Source organism: Anolis sagrei, chromosome X (genome assembly GCF_037176765.1).
Source record: "Anolis sagrei isolate rAnoSag1 chromosome X, rAnoSag1.mat, whole genome shotgun sequence".
NCBI classification, from domain to species: Eukaryota; Metazoa; Chordata; class Lepidosauria; order Squamata; family Dactyloidae; genus Anolis; species Anolis sagrei.
This window is the reverse complement of record NC_090034.1, coordinates 55,823,119-55,839,404: the sequence shown is the minus strand read 5'-3', so window position 1 is coordinate 55,839,404 and position 16,286 is coordinate 55,823,119. Positions and strand designations below refer to the sequence as shown.

At 44.8% G+C, this 16,286-nt stretch overlaps 1 protein-coding gene across 1 annotated transcript in view; it reads right to left on the bottom strand.

Annotated features, from left to right (window-relative positions):
• Positions 1 to 1,163: 1,163 nt before the first annotated feature.
• DPP9 (dipeptidyl peptidase 9) overlaps positions 1,164 to 16,286 on the bottom strand; it is a 44,903-nt gene continuing 29,780 nt past the window's right edge. Inside the window, exons 18-21 of the mRNA XM_060784963.2 lie at positions 15,799 to 15,951; positions 12,338 to 12,480; positions 10,237 to 10,348; positions 1,164 to 3,547 (exon numbers count right to left, since the gene is read on the bottom strand). Of these exons, the coding sequence (XP_060640946.2) occupies positions 3,455 to 3,547; positions 10,237 to 10,348; positions 12,338 to 12,480; positions 15,799 to 15,951 (501 nt within the window). The 3' untranslated portion in view covers positions 1,164 to 3,454. The remainder of the gene's footprint in view (positions 3,548 to 10,236; positions 10,349 to 12,337; positions 12,481 to 15,798; positions 15,952 to 16,286) is intronic.

The window sequence follows — 16,286 nt, the reverse complement described above, 5'->3', positions numbered from 1 at the left end:
CCCCATGACCGACAAAACATACTGCACGTCTGTGGAGAGATTCAAAGGAGTTGTAGTTCACCTACATCTAGAGCGCACTGTGAATTCAAACAATGATGGATCGGGACCAAGCTTTGTATGCATACCTGATATGCTCAAATTTGAACACTGTTGGGCTTTGAGGGGAGTTGCGCCTAGACATTTTGGAGTTGTAGGTACTGGGATTTATAGTTCACCTGCAATCAATGAGCACTCTCAACTCCACCAAAGATGGAATTGGGCCAAACTTGGCACATAGAGCCCCCAAGACTAGCAAAAAAATACTGGAGGTCTTTGGGGATAATTTACCTTGATTTGGGGGAGTTGTAGTTCAACTACATCCAGAGAGCACTGTGAACCCAAATACTCATGGATCTGGACCAAACTTGGCACACATCCCTGATATGCCGAAATTTGATTCCTGGAGAAGTTTCTTTTCTTTTCTTTTCTTTTTTTTTTTGGGGGGGGGGGAGGACTGACCTTCCTTCCTAGGACTTGTAGTTCATCCACAACCAGAGAACCAGTACTTCCACCGATGATGGGCCTGGACCAAACTTGGCACACAGAACCATGATCAATTCAACATACTGGAGGGGTTTGAGAGGACTGGCTGACCAAAGTGGAAGTGGAGTTTACTCTACAGCCAGGGAGCACACTGAACTCCACTGATGATGCATCTAGAGCAAATTTGCCCAACATAACCAACTTTAAGTACTGACGGTGCTTCACGGAGTTAACCTGGCATGATGGGAGTTGTAACTCATACACAACTTTGTACAATTAAATAGCTGACGTTTCCAAATTACCCGGGCAACGTCGGTTACCCAAGCTAGTCATAATAAAGATGATGCTTGAGCTGGGAAAGATACATATTCCTCTTCTCGTCCTCTGTTTAAGCATAAGCTTTTTAGCAGCACTGGCATGAGAGGGTGACAATGGCACTCTCAAGACAGGAAAGTGGGTACTACTACTACTACTACTACTACTACTACTACTATGAATCATAATAATGATGATGCTTGAGCTGGGAAAGAGTTGTCTTCCTACAACAGGAAATGCAAACAGCAGCTGACTCGGTGAAATGCAAAACCTTATTTAAACATGAAAGGAAACCGATAAGAAAAACCACACCGGACGCAAGCCGCTGGTTTCCCATAGTTTTAATGCGTCACTACATCTTACCACTCATAATTATAAAAGAATAAGAATCCATAAAAATATTTTCTTTTCATAATACGCACTTAAAAGTATAATGGGGGGGGGGGGGAGTCATTTGTGGTTCACGGGGGCTGCGGTTGTCCGGTGGGCCGGCTTTCCTCGCTTCCCTCCCGAAGCATCTTCTGGCATGAAATGGCAGAGCCCCGAACCCCGAGGAAAAAGCGGGGGCAAAGGAAAGAGGGAAGGGTGAAAAAGAAGAGTGGGTGCAAACATGGCCCCTTTCCCTCCAAAAACCCCTTCCAAATTGCCTTTTGACTTAAAGTGGTGGAACTTCTAGTCCCTCAGAAGTCCAAAAGAAGGGTTTGGTAGCCCTTGATGACCCTCAGAGGTCAGCAACATTGGATTTTCTGTCCCTAGAAGACCCCCAGAGGTCCAAAACTAGGGTTTTCTGGTCCGTGAGGAACCCCAAAGGCCCAAAGGTAAGTTTTTGTGATCCTTGAGGAGCCCCAATGGTCTAAAAGAAGGGTTTTGTGGCCCTCAGAGACCCCCAGAGGTCAGAAAAGAAATGATTTCTGGCCTTTGGAGATCCTCAATGGTTAGAAATACTAGATTTTCTGACCCTTGAGGACTCCCAAAGGTCCAAAAATGGTTTTCTGGTCCTTGAGGAACCTCAAAGGTCCAAAAGAAGGGTTTACTAGTCCTTGAGTAGTCCCAAAGTTCCAAAAGAAGGGTTTTTGTGGTATACTAGATTTTCCAGCCCTTAAGGACCCCCAAAGGTCCAAAAGTAAGTTTTTCTGGCCCTTAGCCCAAAAGGTCCAAAAGAAGGGTTTTGTGTGCCATCAGGGACCTTCAGAGGTCCGAAATGAAGGGTTTTGTGGTCTTTGAGGACCCTCAGAAGTCAGAAATATTAGATTTTCCAGCTCTTGAGGACCCCCAAAGGTCTAAAAGTAATGTTTTCTTGCCCTTGAGGAGCCCCAAAGGTCCAAAAGTAAGGTTTTCCAGTCCTTGAGGAACCCCAAAGGTCCAAAAGAAGGGTTATGTGGCCTGCAGGGATTCTCAGAGGTCAGAAATACTAGATTTTCTGGCCCTTAAGGACCCCCAAAGGTTTAAAAGTAAAGTCCGGTCCTTGGGGAACCCCCCAAAGGTCCAAAAGTAAAGTTTTCCAGCCCTTGAGGAACCACAAACTTCCAAAAGAAGAGTTTTCCGGTCCTTGAGGAACCCCAAAGGTCAAAAGTAAGGATTTCCGGCCCTTGAGGAACCAAAAAAGGTCTAAAAGTAACGTTTTTCCAGCCCTTGAGGAACCCCAAAGGTCCAAAAGAAGGGTTTTCTGATCCTTGAGGAACCCCAAAATTTCAAAATAAGTTTTGTGATGTGTAGGGACTCTCAGAGGTCAGAAATGAAAGGTTTTGTGGCCTTTGGGGATTCTCAGAGTTCATAAAGAAGACCTTTGTGGCTTGCGAGGCTCCTTAAGAGACCAAATCAGAAAGGTCTTGTTGAAATATAGATGTGGATTGGAAACTGGAACAAGAGGAACTGATCAATGGGACGGGAAAACGTCCCTCGGAGGTGTGTTTGGGGACATTCAGGGGTGTTTCTGCGGCGACATCCCACCCCCATAAAAGCTACCAATTCGAAGAGAGGCCAATTCCGAGAGGGAGAAAGGGGCAGGGGAAGAAAGCGGGGCAAATCGGGGACACAATCGCTAACCTGGAGAGGACTGAAGAGCCGGCGGAGATGGAGACAAGCGGTTCGGGGCTCCGGAGAAGGGTACATCTCACCGCGACCACTCCAATGGAGCCCCACCTTCTGTCAATGGGAATCAGACCTCGGAAGAGATCCATGACACGTCTCTGTCTGCTCTCTCCGCACTGTTTTTGGGGGGAGCTTCTTTATCTCCAAGAGGACAGCGAGGGGAGAGATGCACACAGAAGGAAAGGGAGAGCCTGCCATTTATTCCAGAGTAGCAGCAACATCGTTCGAGGGAGGACGAGAAGGAGGGAGGCACAAGGGGCCGGGAAAGGAGTCGGCGGCAGGCACGGAAAGGGGGGTGGCACAGTCTCGGCTCCCCTCGTTTGCTCTGGACGTTGTGCCCAGCACCGGAGGAGGAGAGGAAAACACAGAGAGAAAGAGAGAGGAAAACACAGAGAGAAAGAGAGAAAGAGAGAGGCAAACGGGCAAGACGAAGCCAAGGTTCAGAGACGAGACTCGAAAGGAAAGGGGAAACTGGGGGTTTGTCATAGGGTTGGGTTTTTTTTGGGGGGGGGGTATCTCTGCCCCCTCAGAGGTATTCTTGAAGAAAGTGCAGCAGCGTGATTTCGTAGTGCTCCCCTGACTCCGGGCAGCGAATACTGTGTCGCTCGTTGGGGTAGATCTGCAAGGAGAGGAAAGGAGAGCTTGGAAGAGCATCTTTCAGGAGTGCTTTGATTGTACGGCAGGGATAGGGTCAGTCTAGATCAGGCATGGGCAAACTACGGCCCTCCAGGGGTTTTGGACTTCAACTCCCACAATTCCTATCATAGTGTTGTTGTTATAATAGAATAATAATAATAATAATAATAATAATAATAATAATAATAATAATCTTTATTTGTATACAGCTCTATCTCCCCTAGTGGCAGGCATGTAGCCAGGGGGGGGGGCTCGGGGGGCTTCAGCCCCCCCCCCCCCCCGAAATTCTCATGGTGGTTCGCGAAAAGGCCTTACTGGTGCATTATTTAAACTGTTATGTTTATTGATATCATGATCTGATCACCATACTCAATATATCCCATATGCATGGGGGTATTCGGGTAATGATACAAAAGGTTTGCTAGGCTAGACCCTCTTTCACTCAGACTCAGCCCCCCCCGAAACTCAGCCCCCCCCGAAACCCCCCCTGAAAATTTTTTAGCCCCCCCCCGAAACGAAATCCTGGCTACGGGCCTGCCTAGTGGACTCAGGGCAGCACAAAAGCAACACAAAAACATACAAAGTAGCCGTTTAAAACATAAACATAAAACTATTAACACAATCCTATACATTAAAAAACCAATTCCAACACTATCGTGCAAAGTAAGCTACCAATGGCCAGAATTTCAAAGTGAGCCCAGGCAGTTTGAAAGGGCTGAGCTAGTGCAGTGGTAATGCAGGACCCGGGAATGCGTAAAGTCCAAAGAATAATCCTAACTAATGGCCATAGTGGGGCCTGGGGCTACTCATTTCCAGAACCTACTGAACAACTATAAAAAAAAGGTATGGGCCAGGGCTAGTACCACAAGAAGACAAAGGACTAGGGGAGTGGGTAAAGTGCAAGGTCAGGTCCTAACTGATGGCCTGGGGCCTGAGACTAATAGTTTTCAAAGGCCTGATGGAACCACCAAGTCTTCAGGTCCCTGCGGAAAGAGGAGAGTGATGGGTCTTGTCTTATCTCTCTGGGGAGGGCATTCCAGAGGCAGGGAGCCACCACCGAAAAGACCCTCTCCCTAGTCCCCACCAATGGCGCTTAGGATGGTGGTGGGAGCGAGAGGAGGGCCTCCCCGGTAGATCTAAGAGTCTGCGCCTGTTTATAGGGGGAGAGCAATCGCGCAGGTAGGCGGGGCCCAAACCATTTAGGCTTTATAGGTCATTTGGGGATTGTGGCGCAGCTGGCTGAGTGTCAGCTGCATTAAGATCACTCTGACCAAAAAGGTCATGAGTTCGAAGCCAGCCCGGGTTGGAGTGGGTTTCCAACCAATTGTGTGTAGCCTGTTGTCGACCTTTGCAACCCGAAAGACAGTTGCATCAAGTAGGAAAATAAGGTACCACCTTAAAGTGTGGGGAGGCTAAATTAACTCATTTATGAGGCCATAAAGAAGACTCCAGCAAAGCATTCCAGCGGGGAAGCATGCGGGGAATGTGGAAGTGCTTCATCAGCGTCGCAGATGGACGATGAAAGCGACAGCTCCCCTGGAGGCCAGAAAAAGTTAAATAGCCTCTGTTTATGTCTGTATATGTTTGTATGTCAAAAATTGCCATTGAATGTTTGCCATATATGTGTACACTGTAATCCGCCCTGAGTCCCCTGTGGGGTGAGAAGGGCGGAATATAAAAGCTGTAAATAAATAAATAAATAGCCCACACTTTGAATTGGACTCAGCAACTTATCAGCAGCCAGGGAAGCTGTTTCAATAGAGACGTTGTGCGCTCCCTATAGTTAGCTCCAGTTAGGAGCCTGGCTGCCGCCCGTTGTACTAGTTGGAATTTCTGGGCTGTCTTCAAATACAGCCCCACATAGAGCAAATTGCAGTAATCCAATCTGGATGCAACCAAAGTTAGCTTTGTTTATATCCCCTATCTTTCTCCTCCCCACTGGGACCCTGGACCTGTTCATCCTCCATCTTCATCCTGAATACAAGCCATGTATTGTTGTTGTTGTTACAGTAGAGTCTCGCTTATCCGACATTCCGTCTTATCCGACGCTCTTATCCAACGCCTCCCTTTTCCTCCAGCATTTCCCCTTCAATTAAAGGAGCGCTCCCCAACTCTCTCTCCATTCTCAATAAGTGAAAAAAGCAAGACAAGGAGGAGGAGGAGGGAGGAAAGAGGCAGGACCGGAAGCGGTAGCGTCCTCTCTCCTTCCCTCTGTGATTTCCATGCTCCTCTTCCGCATCCGGGCACATCCTGCTGGGCCGCTCTAACCACGAGGCATTGCCTTGCCTGAACTCTTTGAGTCCCTGTTGCTAGTATTCTAGGTGTCTAGCGCCACGTCGGAGGGTAACAGGAGGAGACTCCGTATTATCCGACATTTTTGTTTATCTGACATTCTGCTGACCTGTTCATGTCAGATAAGCGAAACTCTACTGCATTATGATTGTTTTAAATGCCTCACAATTTAACAACGGAAAATGAACACTTCCAGCGTTAATTTTATTATTATTGGTATTAATATGATACTGGGATGTATAGTTCAACTGCAATCAAAGACCGCTCTGGACCTCACCAATGATGGCCCTGGACCTAACCTGGCACACAGAATCACCACGACCAATTGAAAATACTGGAGGGGTTTCGGGGGAACTGACCTTCCTTTCTGGAAGTTGTAGTTCACTTACATCCAGAGACACTGTGACCACCACCGATGACAGATCTGGACTACATTTGACACACACAAGCCCCATGACCAAAGAAAAATACTGAAGAGGTTTGGGGGGAATTCACCTTGATTTATAGACTTTGTAGGTACTGGGATGTATAGTTTAACTGCAATCAAAGAGTACTCTGCACTGGAGGGATTTGAGGGGACTGACCCACCATGTTGGGAGCTGTAGTTTATCCTGCAGACAGAGATCACACTGCAACCCACCAATGATGCATCTAGAGCAAACTTGCTCAACATGACAAACTTTAACTACTGCTGGAGTTTCAGGGGGTTAACCTGGCATGATGTGAGTTGTAGTTCACGGTGCCCATGAAGACTTCCACCACCATTATCATCATTATCATTATATCCTGACGAAGGTGATTTACTTGAGCTGGGCCCGTGGATGCTTGCACACTTCCATCCCATCTATTTAAATTATTATGATTATTTCCTGACTATCGTGATTTACCTTATCTGGTCCTACAGGCACTTGCATTCTTCCATTCCATCTATTACTATTATTATTACCTTTATTTATATCCCCCCTCTTTCTTCTTGTCGTAGGGATTCCTCCATCTTTGTCCCAAATATCAGCCACATATTATATTATTCTTATTCTTATTATTTATTTATTTCTACATAGCAACACAGCACACATCCACATTAGGTCCAAGTGTCTGGGATTTGTCTCTGAATATCGGGGACAAAATAGACAACCTCACTTACAGAAAAAAAAAACATGGCTGTCCAGACCAACAGACAAAAACAAAAATTCCACAAATGCCAAAAGCAACAGCCGAAACCAGAACTGGATACATCACGGACCATCATCAACCTGACAGACAGACAACTCTCTGAAGACCAAGTATCCATACTAGCGAAAGGAGGAAATTTTGCTGTCACCACCACCAGGATCCCAGTAGAAAACATCATTGCCAATGTCGAATCAGCAATTTATCGCCTCCCCGAGGAAGAAGCAGAAGAAGTAAGAGGGGAAACAGCAAGGGTCCTAAAAAAGGCAAAGCTTCCCTCCAGTAACGTTACAAGGAAGGAAAGACAAGCCACCAGAGATCTCAACTCAGATCCTGATATCATCATTCTCCCAGCAGTCAAGGGGTATGCCACAGTAATCATGGATACGAAACAACACAAGGAGAAGATCAGAAAAATCCTGGATCCTACTATATACAGAAAACTTAAACAAGACCCAACTTCCAAAATAACGAGAAAAACCAACATTCTGATTAAGAACTCCTCGACATACGACAACAACTATGCAAATCGGAAGCCCTTCCACCTAGGCTTTATGGACTCCCAAAAATCCATAAGGACTCCACCCCACTCAGACCCATCGTGAGTGCCACTGGATCCCCCACGTACGACTTACCAACATTTCTGGCTGCACAGTTACAAACCCATATTGGGCTCACTACACACTACATCAAGGACTCAGCCTACTTCATAGAAAAAATCAGCAATCTCAAGCTAAATACCAACAACAAACCGATCAGCTTCGATGTGGTGTCTCTATTTACCAAGGTCCCGGAAGCAGACACCATTGCACTAATCAACCAGAAGTTCCCAGAAGACATCACGGCTCTGTTTCACCATTGCCTCACCACCAGCTACTTTCAGTGGGACAATGAATTCTATGAACAGAAAGATCTTGGAGTCCTCGTGGACAACAAGTTAAACATGAGCCAACAATGTGATGTGGTGGCAAAAAAAAGCCAATGGGATTTTGGCCTGCATCAATAGGAGCATAGTGTCTAGATCTAGGGAAGTAATGCTACCCCTCTATTCTGCTTTGGTTAGACCACACCTGGAATATTGTGTCCAATTCTGGGCACCACAAGTCAAGAGAGATATTGACAAGCTGGAATGTGTCCAGAGGACGGCGACTAAAATGATCAAGGACCTGGAGAACAAGCCCTATGAGGAGTGGCTTAAGGAGCTGGGCATGTTTAGCCTGAAGAAGAGAAGGCTGAGAGGAGATATGATAGCCTTGTATAAATATGTGAGAGGAAGCAACAGAGAGGACGGAGCAAGCTTGTTTTCTGCTTCCTTGGAGACTAGGATGCGGAACAATGGCTTCAAACTACAAGAAAGGAGATTCCATCTGAACATGAGGAAGAACTTCCTGACTGTGAGAGCCGTTCAGCAGTGGAACTCTCTGCCCCGGAGTGTGGTGGAGGTTCCTTCTTTGGAAGCTTTTAAACAGAGGCTGGATGGCCATCTGTTGGTCTCTTCCAACTCTTTGATTCTATGATTCTATGAAAGATGGAGTAGCTATGGGGAGCCCTCTCAGCCTGGTCATAGCTAATTTCTACATGGAACACTTTGAAAAACAAGCCCTGGAAACAGCAACAAAAAAGCCCACTATACGGTTCAGATATGTGGATGACACCTTCACCATTTGGAGCTATGGAGAAGAAGAACTAAACAGGTTCCTGGACCATCTCAACAGCATCCACCCAAACATCCAATTCACCATGGAAAAAGAAAATGAAGGAAGACTGCCTTTTCTAGATGTCCTAGTCATCCGCAAACTAGATCAACAATTGGGCCACACAGTTTACAGAAACTTACAAACATTGATAGATACCTACATAAAAACTCCAACCATCACCCAAGTCAAAAAAGAAGCACCATTAAAGCCTTGGCAGACCATGCAAAAAGAATCTGCAAACCCCTCCTCCTCCAAGATGAACTGAACCACCTAAACTGGGCTCTACAGGCCAAAGGAGACTCCACCGCAGACATCAGAAGAGCCGCAAGACCGAGAACAAGCCACAAGGGTCAAGACAAAGATCCACCCAGAGGAAAAGTGTTCTTGCCATACATCAAGGGAACCACTGACCGCATAGGGAAGCTGATGAGGAAACACAGCATACAAACCACCTACAGACCCACCAAGAAAATCCAACAAATGCTACGTTCAGCAAATGACAAGAGGGATCCTCTCACCTCTGCAGGAGTCTACCATGTACCATGCAGCTGTGGACAAGTCTACATTGGGACCACCAAACGCAGCATTGCCCAAACACGAATCAAGGAACATGAAAGGCGCTGCAGACTAATTCAACCAGAGAAGTCAGCCATAGCAGAGCACCTGATGAACCAGCCTGGACACAGCATATTATTTGAGAACACAGAAATGCTGGACCACTCTCACAACAACCATGACAGACTACACAGAGAAGCCATTGAAATCCATAAGCATGTGGACAATTTCAACAGAAAGAAGGAAATCATGAAAATGAACAAAATTTGGCTACCAGTATTTAAAAAAAACCCTCTAAAACTACAACAGCAAAACAACAGAGAGGAAACAATCAGGGACAGCTAATCCCCTCTCAACAAAAAATTCCCCCAGGCACTAGCAAGCCACACTAGCAATGCTAGGCCATCAAATGCTAAACAAGGTGGTTAGTTGAAACATTCACACCTAGCTCCAGCAGACAAGGGTTGTCGAAGGCTTTCATGACCGGAATCACTGGGTTGTTGTAGGTTTTTTCGGGCTATATGGCCATGTTCTAGAGGCATTCTCTCCTGATGTTTCACCTGTATCTATGGCGAGCATCCTCAGAGGTAATGAGGTGACTTCCTCTGAGGATGCTTGCCATAGATGCAGGCGAAACGTCAGGAGAATGCCTCTAGAACATGGCCATATAGCCCGAAAAAACCTACAACAACCCAGTGATTCCGGCCATGCAAGCCTTCGACAATACATTATTATTATTATTATTATTATTATTATTATTATTATCCTTATTTATATCCCACCTTTCTCCTCCCCGTGGGGATCCTGAACTCTAATTCGCCTTGAATACCGTCCTATTATTATTATTATTATTATTATTATTATTATTATTATTATTATCTTCATTGATATTCTGCCTTTTTCCTTCCCAAAGGGCTCACAACCACACAACAAATACCCATTTAAAACAAATACAGACCTGTAGCTGATAGGGCTTCCCAGCCCGGATGAGCTGGGAGATCAGGAAATTGGTGTGGAAAAAGTGCACGTTTTCATCCAGAAACCCATGGAGGATCAGCAAGCGGTTGGGCCTGCGTGGGAGACAAAAGTGGAACACGTCAGGTGTGGAGAACCTACAGCCCTTGGGATTTTGTTGGGACTATGATTCCCACATTTCAAGAACTGTCTTTGATGGGAGTCCAAACCAAAACATCGGAAACTCAACCTCTGGGATAATACTATTGAGCTAGATATCAATGCCCACAGCAGTGTTGGTCTGGATTAGGGATCTCGGAGCAGCTTTTGCTTTCCTTTCAAAGTATACAATTTTTTGGCTCCATGAAAGGGAAAAGCTGGTTTCAGGAAAGGGAAAAGTTGCACATCACAAGTGCTAAACCTGATTCAGCACATAGAAGATGTTTTGAAAGATAGCAGATTACAGAAGCTGTCTTCATAGACCTGTCAGCAGCTTATGACATTGTAAATCATTGCTTCCTCCTGAAAAAAACTATATAATATCACAAAGGACTACCTCCTCACCCACTTAAAAGGAAATCTGTTACAAAACAGGAGTTTTTTGTTGAGTTCCAGGGCCAGAGAAGAAAGTGTTGAAGACAGAAGAACGGCCTGCTTCAGGGGAGAGTGCTTGCTCCATCCATGTTTAACATTTACACAAATGATCAGCCACTGCCAGAAGGGACAGAGAGTCTCATCTATGCTGATGATTGTGCCATCACCACTCAAGCAGGGAGCCTTGAAATGGTCGAACAGAAGCTCTCCGAAGCTTTAGGTGCTCTTACTGCCTATTACAGGGAAAACCCACTGATTCCTAATCCATGTAAAACACAGATGTGTGCTTTTCACCTTAAGAACAGACAAGAATCTCAAGTTCTGAGGAATACGTGGGAAAGAATCCCACTGGAGCACTGCAGGACACCCAAATACCTAGGAGTTACCCTGCTCTGACTTATAAGAAGCACTACCTGACTATCAAGCAAAAAGTGGATGCTAGAAATAATGTCATATGAAAGCTGACTGGCACAACCTGGGGATCACAACCAGACACAGTGAAGACATTTGCCCTTGAGCTTTGCTACTCTGCTGCTGAATATGCATGCCCAGTGTGGAACACATCTCACCACATTAAAAGAGTGGATGTGGCCCTTAATGAGACCCGCCGCATTATCACAGGATGTCTCTGCCTTACACCACTAAAGCTGCTAAGCTGGTATTGCACCACCTGACATCCGCCAGGAAGTAGCAGCCAATAATGAAAGGACCAAGACAGTGACATCTCCGGCCCATCCTCCGTTCAGATATAAGCCAGAATGCTAATGACATAAATCAAGAAATAGCTTCCTAAGACCTACAGAGATACTTGCAGGAAGACTTCAGCAAGCAAGAGTCCAAAAGTGGCAGGCTAAAACCTGGAACTTCAATCAGTGGCTGAGACTGGATGAGAGACTCCCTCCTAGGCACACAGAAGACTGGGCGACTTGGAAGGCACTGAACAGACTGCGCTCTGGCACCGCGAGATGTAGAGCTAACCTTAAGAAATGGGGCTACAAAGTGGAGCTCACAACATGCGAGTGTGGAGGAGAGGAAACCACAGACCACTTACTACAATGCAGCCTGAGCCCTGCCATATGCACAATGGAGGACCTTCTTACAGCGATACCAGAGGCACTCCAAGTGGCCAGCTTCTGGTCAAAGGACATTTGGTATAATGCCAAGTTTTTAACGTTGTTTGTGGTTTTACTATACATTATAACTGTATTCTCAATTCGCTAATGACACACAAAAAATAATGATTAAAATAAAAATTAAAATATTTGTTTAAAGTAATCTCAGAGCAGCTCTGAGATGAAATGAGAGGAGAAAGTGGGAAGGATAAGCTTTCAGAGACCAAAGTCGGCTTCCTAACACACATTTAGTGCCTCGGGATATAGACTTTGGTGCCTGACCAGCCCTCGAAATGATTTTACGCCATCTTTGAGACTGAGAGAGTTTGAAGACGCGAGGAAGAAGGCCTGTGCGTCTCTGTCTCTCGCCCTGTTGGATCCCCCGTCAAGAGCACTTACTCGTTGGGGAGTTTCTCGACATGCAGTGCCACCGACCCCGCTTCGTAGCCTTGCTGGTTGTTCTCGGGGACATCCATGTACCGCTCCGTGTATCCCGTGTCATAAGCCATCCAGACGGTGACGGGGGCCCCGGCAATGGCCACCTGAAGGGAAGTATTGGGACCAGGAAATGTCAAATGAATTTCATGGAAGAAGGCAGGATTAGCATGGGTTAAAGAACTGGTTTCATTATTATTATTATTATTATTATTATTATTATTTCAAGGGCTGAGTGGTCATCAACTGTATTTCCACCGAAATGCTGTTAAAATCGTTCTTGATTTTAAATTCTGTATTGATCTTTCTTTCTTTTGCACTACAAACGAGATTTTTTTCCATATATGTTCATATTTTTTTAATGATTTCACACAAACACTCTCCATCCATTTGCCACTGGCCTGTCAAATTGTAAAACACAATGCATCCAAAACCTTGCCTATTCCTGATATATGTATTATTTATAATATTATATCTATACACATAATAAAAGTGAAAATCTGTATGTGTGTGTGTGGCTGGGGTGTCTACTTACACAGACAGGCTCTTGCCTCCACAAACTGCTAGAGCTCCAACTACTCAGGAGACACCGATGGCCCTCCCTCCAATGACACTGCATGTTATAGTGAGCGCCATGAACATGTCCAAGAACCCTGCCAATGTCCTCCTCAAATGCCATACTGCCCAACACCGAAGGGAAGGTTTTCATACGGAGACAATTCCATCCTAGATTTTATGTGTTTCCTCCACCACAGACATCCCTGTGTTTCTGACTCTCTCCATTGGTGTGGAATTTGCAGAGACCCTGCCCACTGCCTCTCCCTTGACCTTTCCTACTCTTTTCTATGGCACACAGCAAACAGAGGAATTGATCAGCAACTGAACTTACTAAATAGGTTTGGGAGAATTCACCATAGTTTATAGGAGTTGTAGGTCCTGGGATGTATAGTTCACCTGCAATCTAAGAGCACTCTGAACTCCACCAACGATGAACCTGGAACTATCTTGGCACACAGAAGCCCAATGACCACCAAACATACTGGAGGGATTTGGAGGGATTTCTAGGACTTGTAGTTCACCTTCATCCAGAGCACACTATGAACCCAACCAACGATGGATCTGGACCAAACTTGGCATTAATGCCCGATATGCCCAAATTTGAATACTGGAAAGTTTTGAGGGGAATTGGCCTGGGCATTTTGGAGTTTTAGGTACTGGGATTTATAGTTCACCTGCACTCAATGAGCCCTCTGAACTCCACCAAAGATGGAATTGGACCAAACTTGGCACACAGAGCCCCCATGACCAGCAAAAAATACTAGAGGCCTTTGGGGAAAATTCACCTTGATTTGGGAGAGTTGTAGTTCACCTACATCCAGACAGCACTGTGAACCCAAACACCGATGGATCTGGACCAAACTTGGCACACAGAAGTGATATGCCAAAATTTGATTACTGGAGGGGTCTGGGGAAAATGACCTTCCTTTCTGGGAGTTGTAGTTTGCCCAAAACCAGAGAAACTGTAACCTCCACAGGTGATGGACCTGGATTACACTTGGAACACAGAACCCCCATGACGAACTCAATCTACTGGAGGGCTTTAAGAGGACTGACTCACCATAGTGGGAGTTGTAGTTCACCCTACAGCCAGGGAGCACACTGAACACCACCAAGGATGAATCTAGAGCAAACTTGCCCAACATAACTAACTTCAAGTCCTGATTGAGTTTCTCGGGGTGAACCTGGCATGATGTGAGTTGTAGTTTCTAATTATGAAATGTAAGCTTTTAGTGGTTTTATTTTTAATGACATCTTGCAATCTCACAGTGGAAAAATGCTGAGCTTCATATAAGATTGAAGGAAAAACAAAGGAAATACAGTATTTGCATTTTGCAAGACCCCTTCTTCATCACTGAATCCCTGAAATAAAAGTTTTCATTTACATTTTAATGTAAAAATTGTATCCCACAATCATCCTCTCTTTCCAAATTGCCCCCTTGTTTATATAGGGACATATTTAGACAGATTCATATATAAAATTTAAATGAAAAGACCTCTCCCCATTTCAGATACTGGGACCTTTTCATTCATCAAGGATTCTGATTTTTCTATGTTTAGTTTTCCTTTATGACTTACTGCCATCTAGTATTTAAAATATGAACTTACTTGTTGGATAAAATGTGAAGTGTATTGTAAACACGCATTAATAATTCTGTAGTGCCAGAGTTAAAAGCAATGCCAAATACTCTGAGTGACAACAAAGGAACATAGTTAGGTTCTTGTGGGTTTTTTCGGGCTATAGGGCCATGTTCTAGAGGCATTTCTCCTCTAGAAATTCCTCTAGAACATGGCCCTATAGCCCGAAAAAACCCCACAAGAACCTAGTGATTCCAGCCATGAAAGCCTTCGACAATATAAGGAACATAGTTGTTTCAGGTTTTTCTTTGCTTATGATTTATATATCACATTCCAGTTTGGAAAATGTCAGAGTGCCTCACAAAATAGCAGAAAAATATAATCCATGCAAAAACAAACTATTAATAATGGACTACTGTTGCTTTTATTGCTTATACTGTTTAATGTTTTTTATCTATTATGTTTTATGTGTTGTCGAAGGCTTTCATGGCCAGAATCACTGGGTTGTTGTAGGTTTTTTCGGGCTGTATGGCCATGGTCTAGAGGCATTCTCTCCTGACGTTTCACCTGCATCTATGGCAAGCATCCTCAGAGGTAGTGAGGTCTATTGGAACTAGGCAAAAGGGTTTATATATCTGTGGAATGACCAGGGTGAGACATATTATGTTTTATGTATACTGATTTGTTGGAAACCGCCTTGTGTCGCCAATTGGCTGAGAAAGGCGGTATACAAATACAGTAAATAAATAAATAGTTCACTCACAACCTTATGTATTTTGTACAATTAAAAAAATGACTTTTTCAAATAACCCGGGCAACATCAGGGACCCAAGCTAGTTGTTATTATTATTATATATGACAACCGAACCATTAATAATAAATGTTGGAGGATTCGGTGATTCCTAGAGAAGTTGATAAAAACAGTAATTTTTTAATGTATTGTCGAAGGCTTTCATGGCTGGAATCACTAGGTTCTTGTGGGTTTTTTCGGGCTATAGAGCCATGTTCTAGAGGCATTTCTCCTGACGTTTTGCCTGCATCTATGGCAAGCATCCTCAGAGGTTGAGAAGGTTGAGAAGTAATTTTTTAATTTGTGTTTTTTCCTACTTTTGCGGAGTAAAAAACCCAAAAAACCCCAGCAATCAGGGACTGACTGTATGTGAACTGTTTCCATTCAATAATTTATTCAATATAGTATTCAATAGGAATGACTATTCTTCTGCGTCACAGGAGGAACGGGAAAGAGTTCTTTATGGCAATGGCTGGGCGGAAGCGACCTGGAGGCTTACCTTGAAGACATGAGGTTTGCAGATGAGGCCCATGAGGGAGAGGAAGCCTCCGTAGGACCAGCCATGGATGGCAACGCGGGCCAGGTCCACAAACCCGTATTTCTCCGCCACATAATGTAAACCTTCCACCTGGTCTTCAATCTCCACTTGACCCTGGGAGGAAAATGGCAGAAGGGAGAGAAAATCAGCCTGCTTGAATGGCTTCATGTCTAGCTCATTGCCATCCTGGCAAGAGAAGCACCATCCTAATCAAATCTAACCGAAAGACTGTGGGGTTGTCCGTACCACCAAAACAACCCAGGTACAATTCAGATTGTTTTAGTTCCTGTATTGACTCGAAACTAACACTCACCTTTTGGGGCTAAACCAACTTGCCAAAATTAGGGTGCACATTAGATACCCATAATAGGGTCATCTTAGTATTGACCAAAAGTGGAAGCTGCTTCAGGAACTGCACCTGGAGCTCCTCTTTGGCCTGCCTTAGGGAA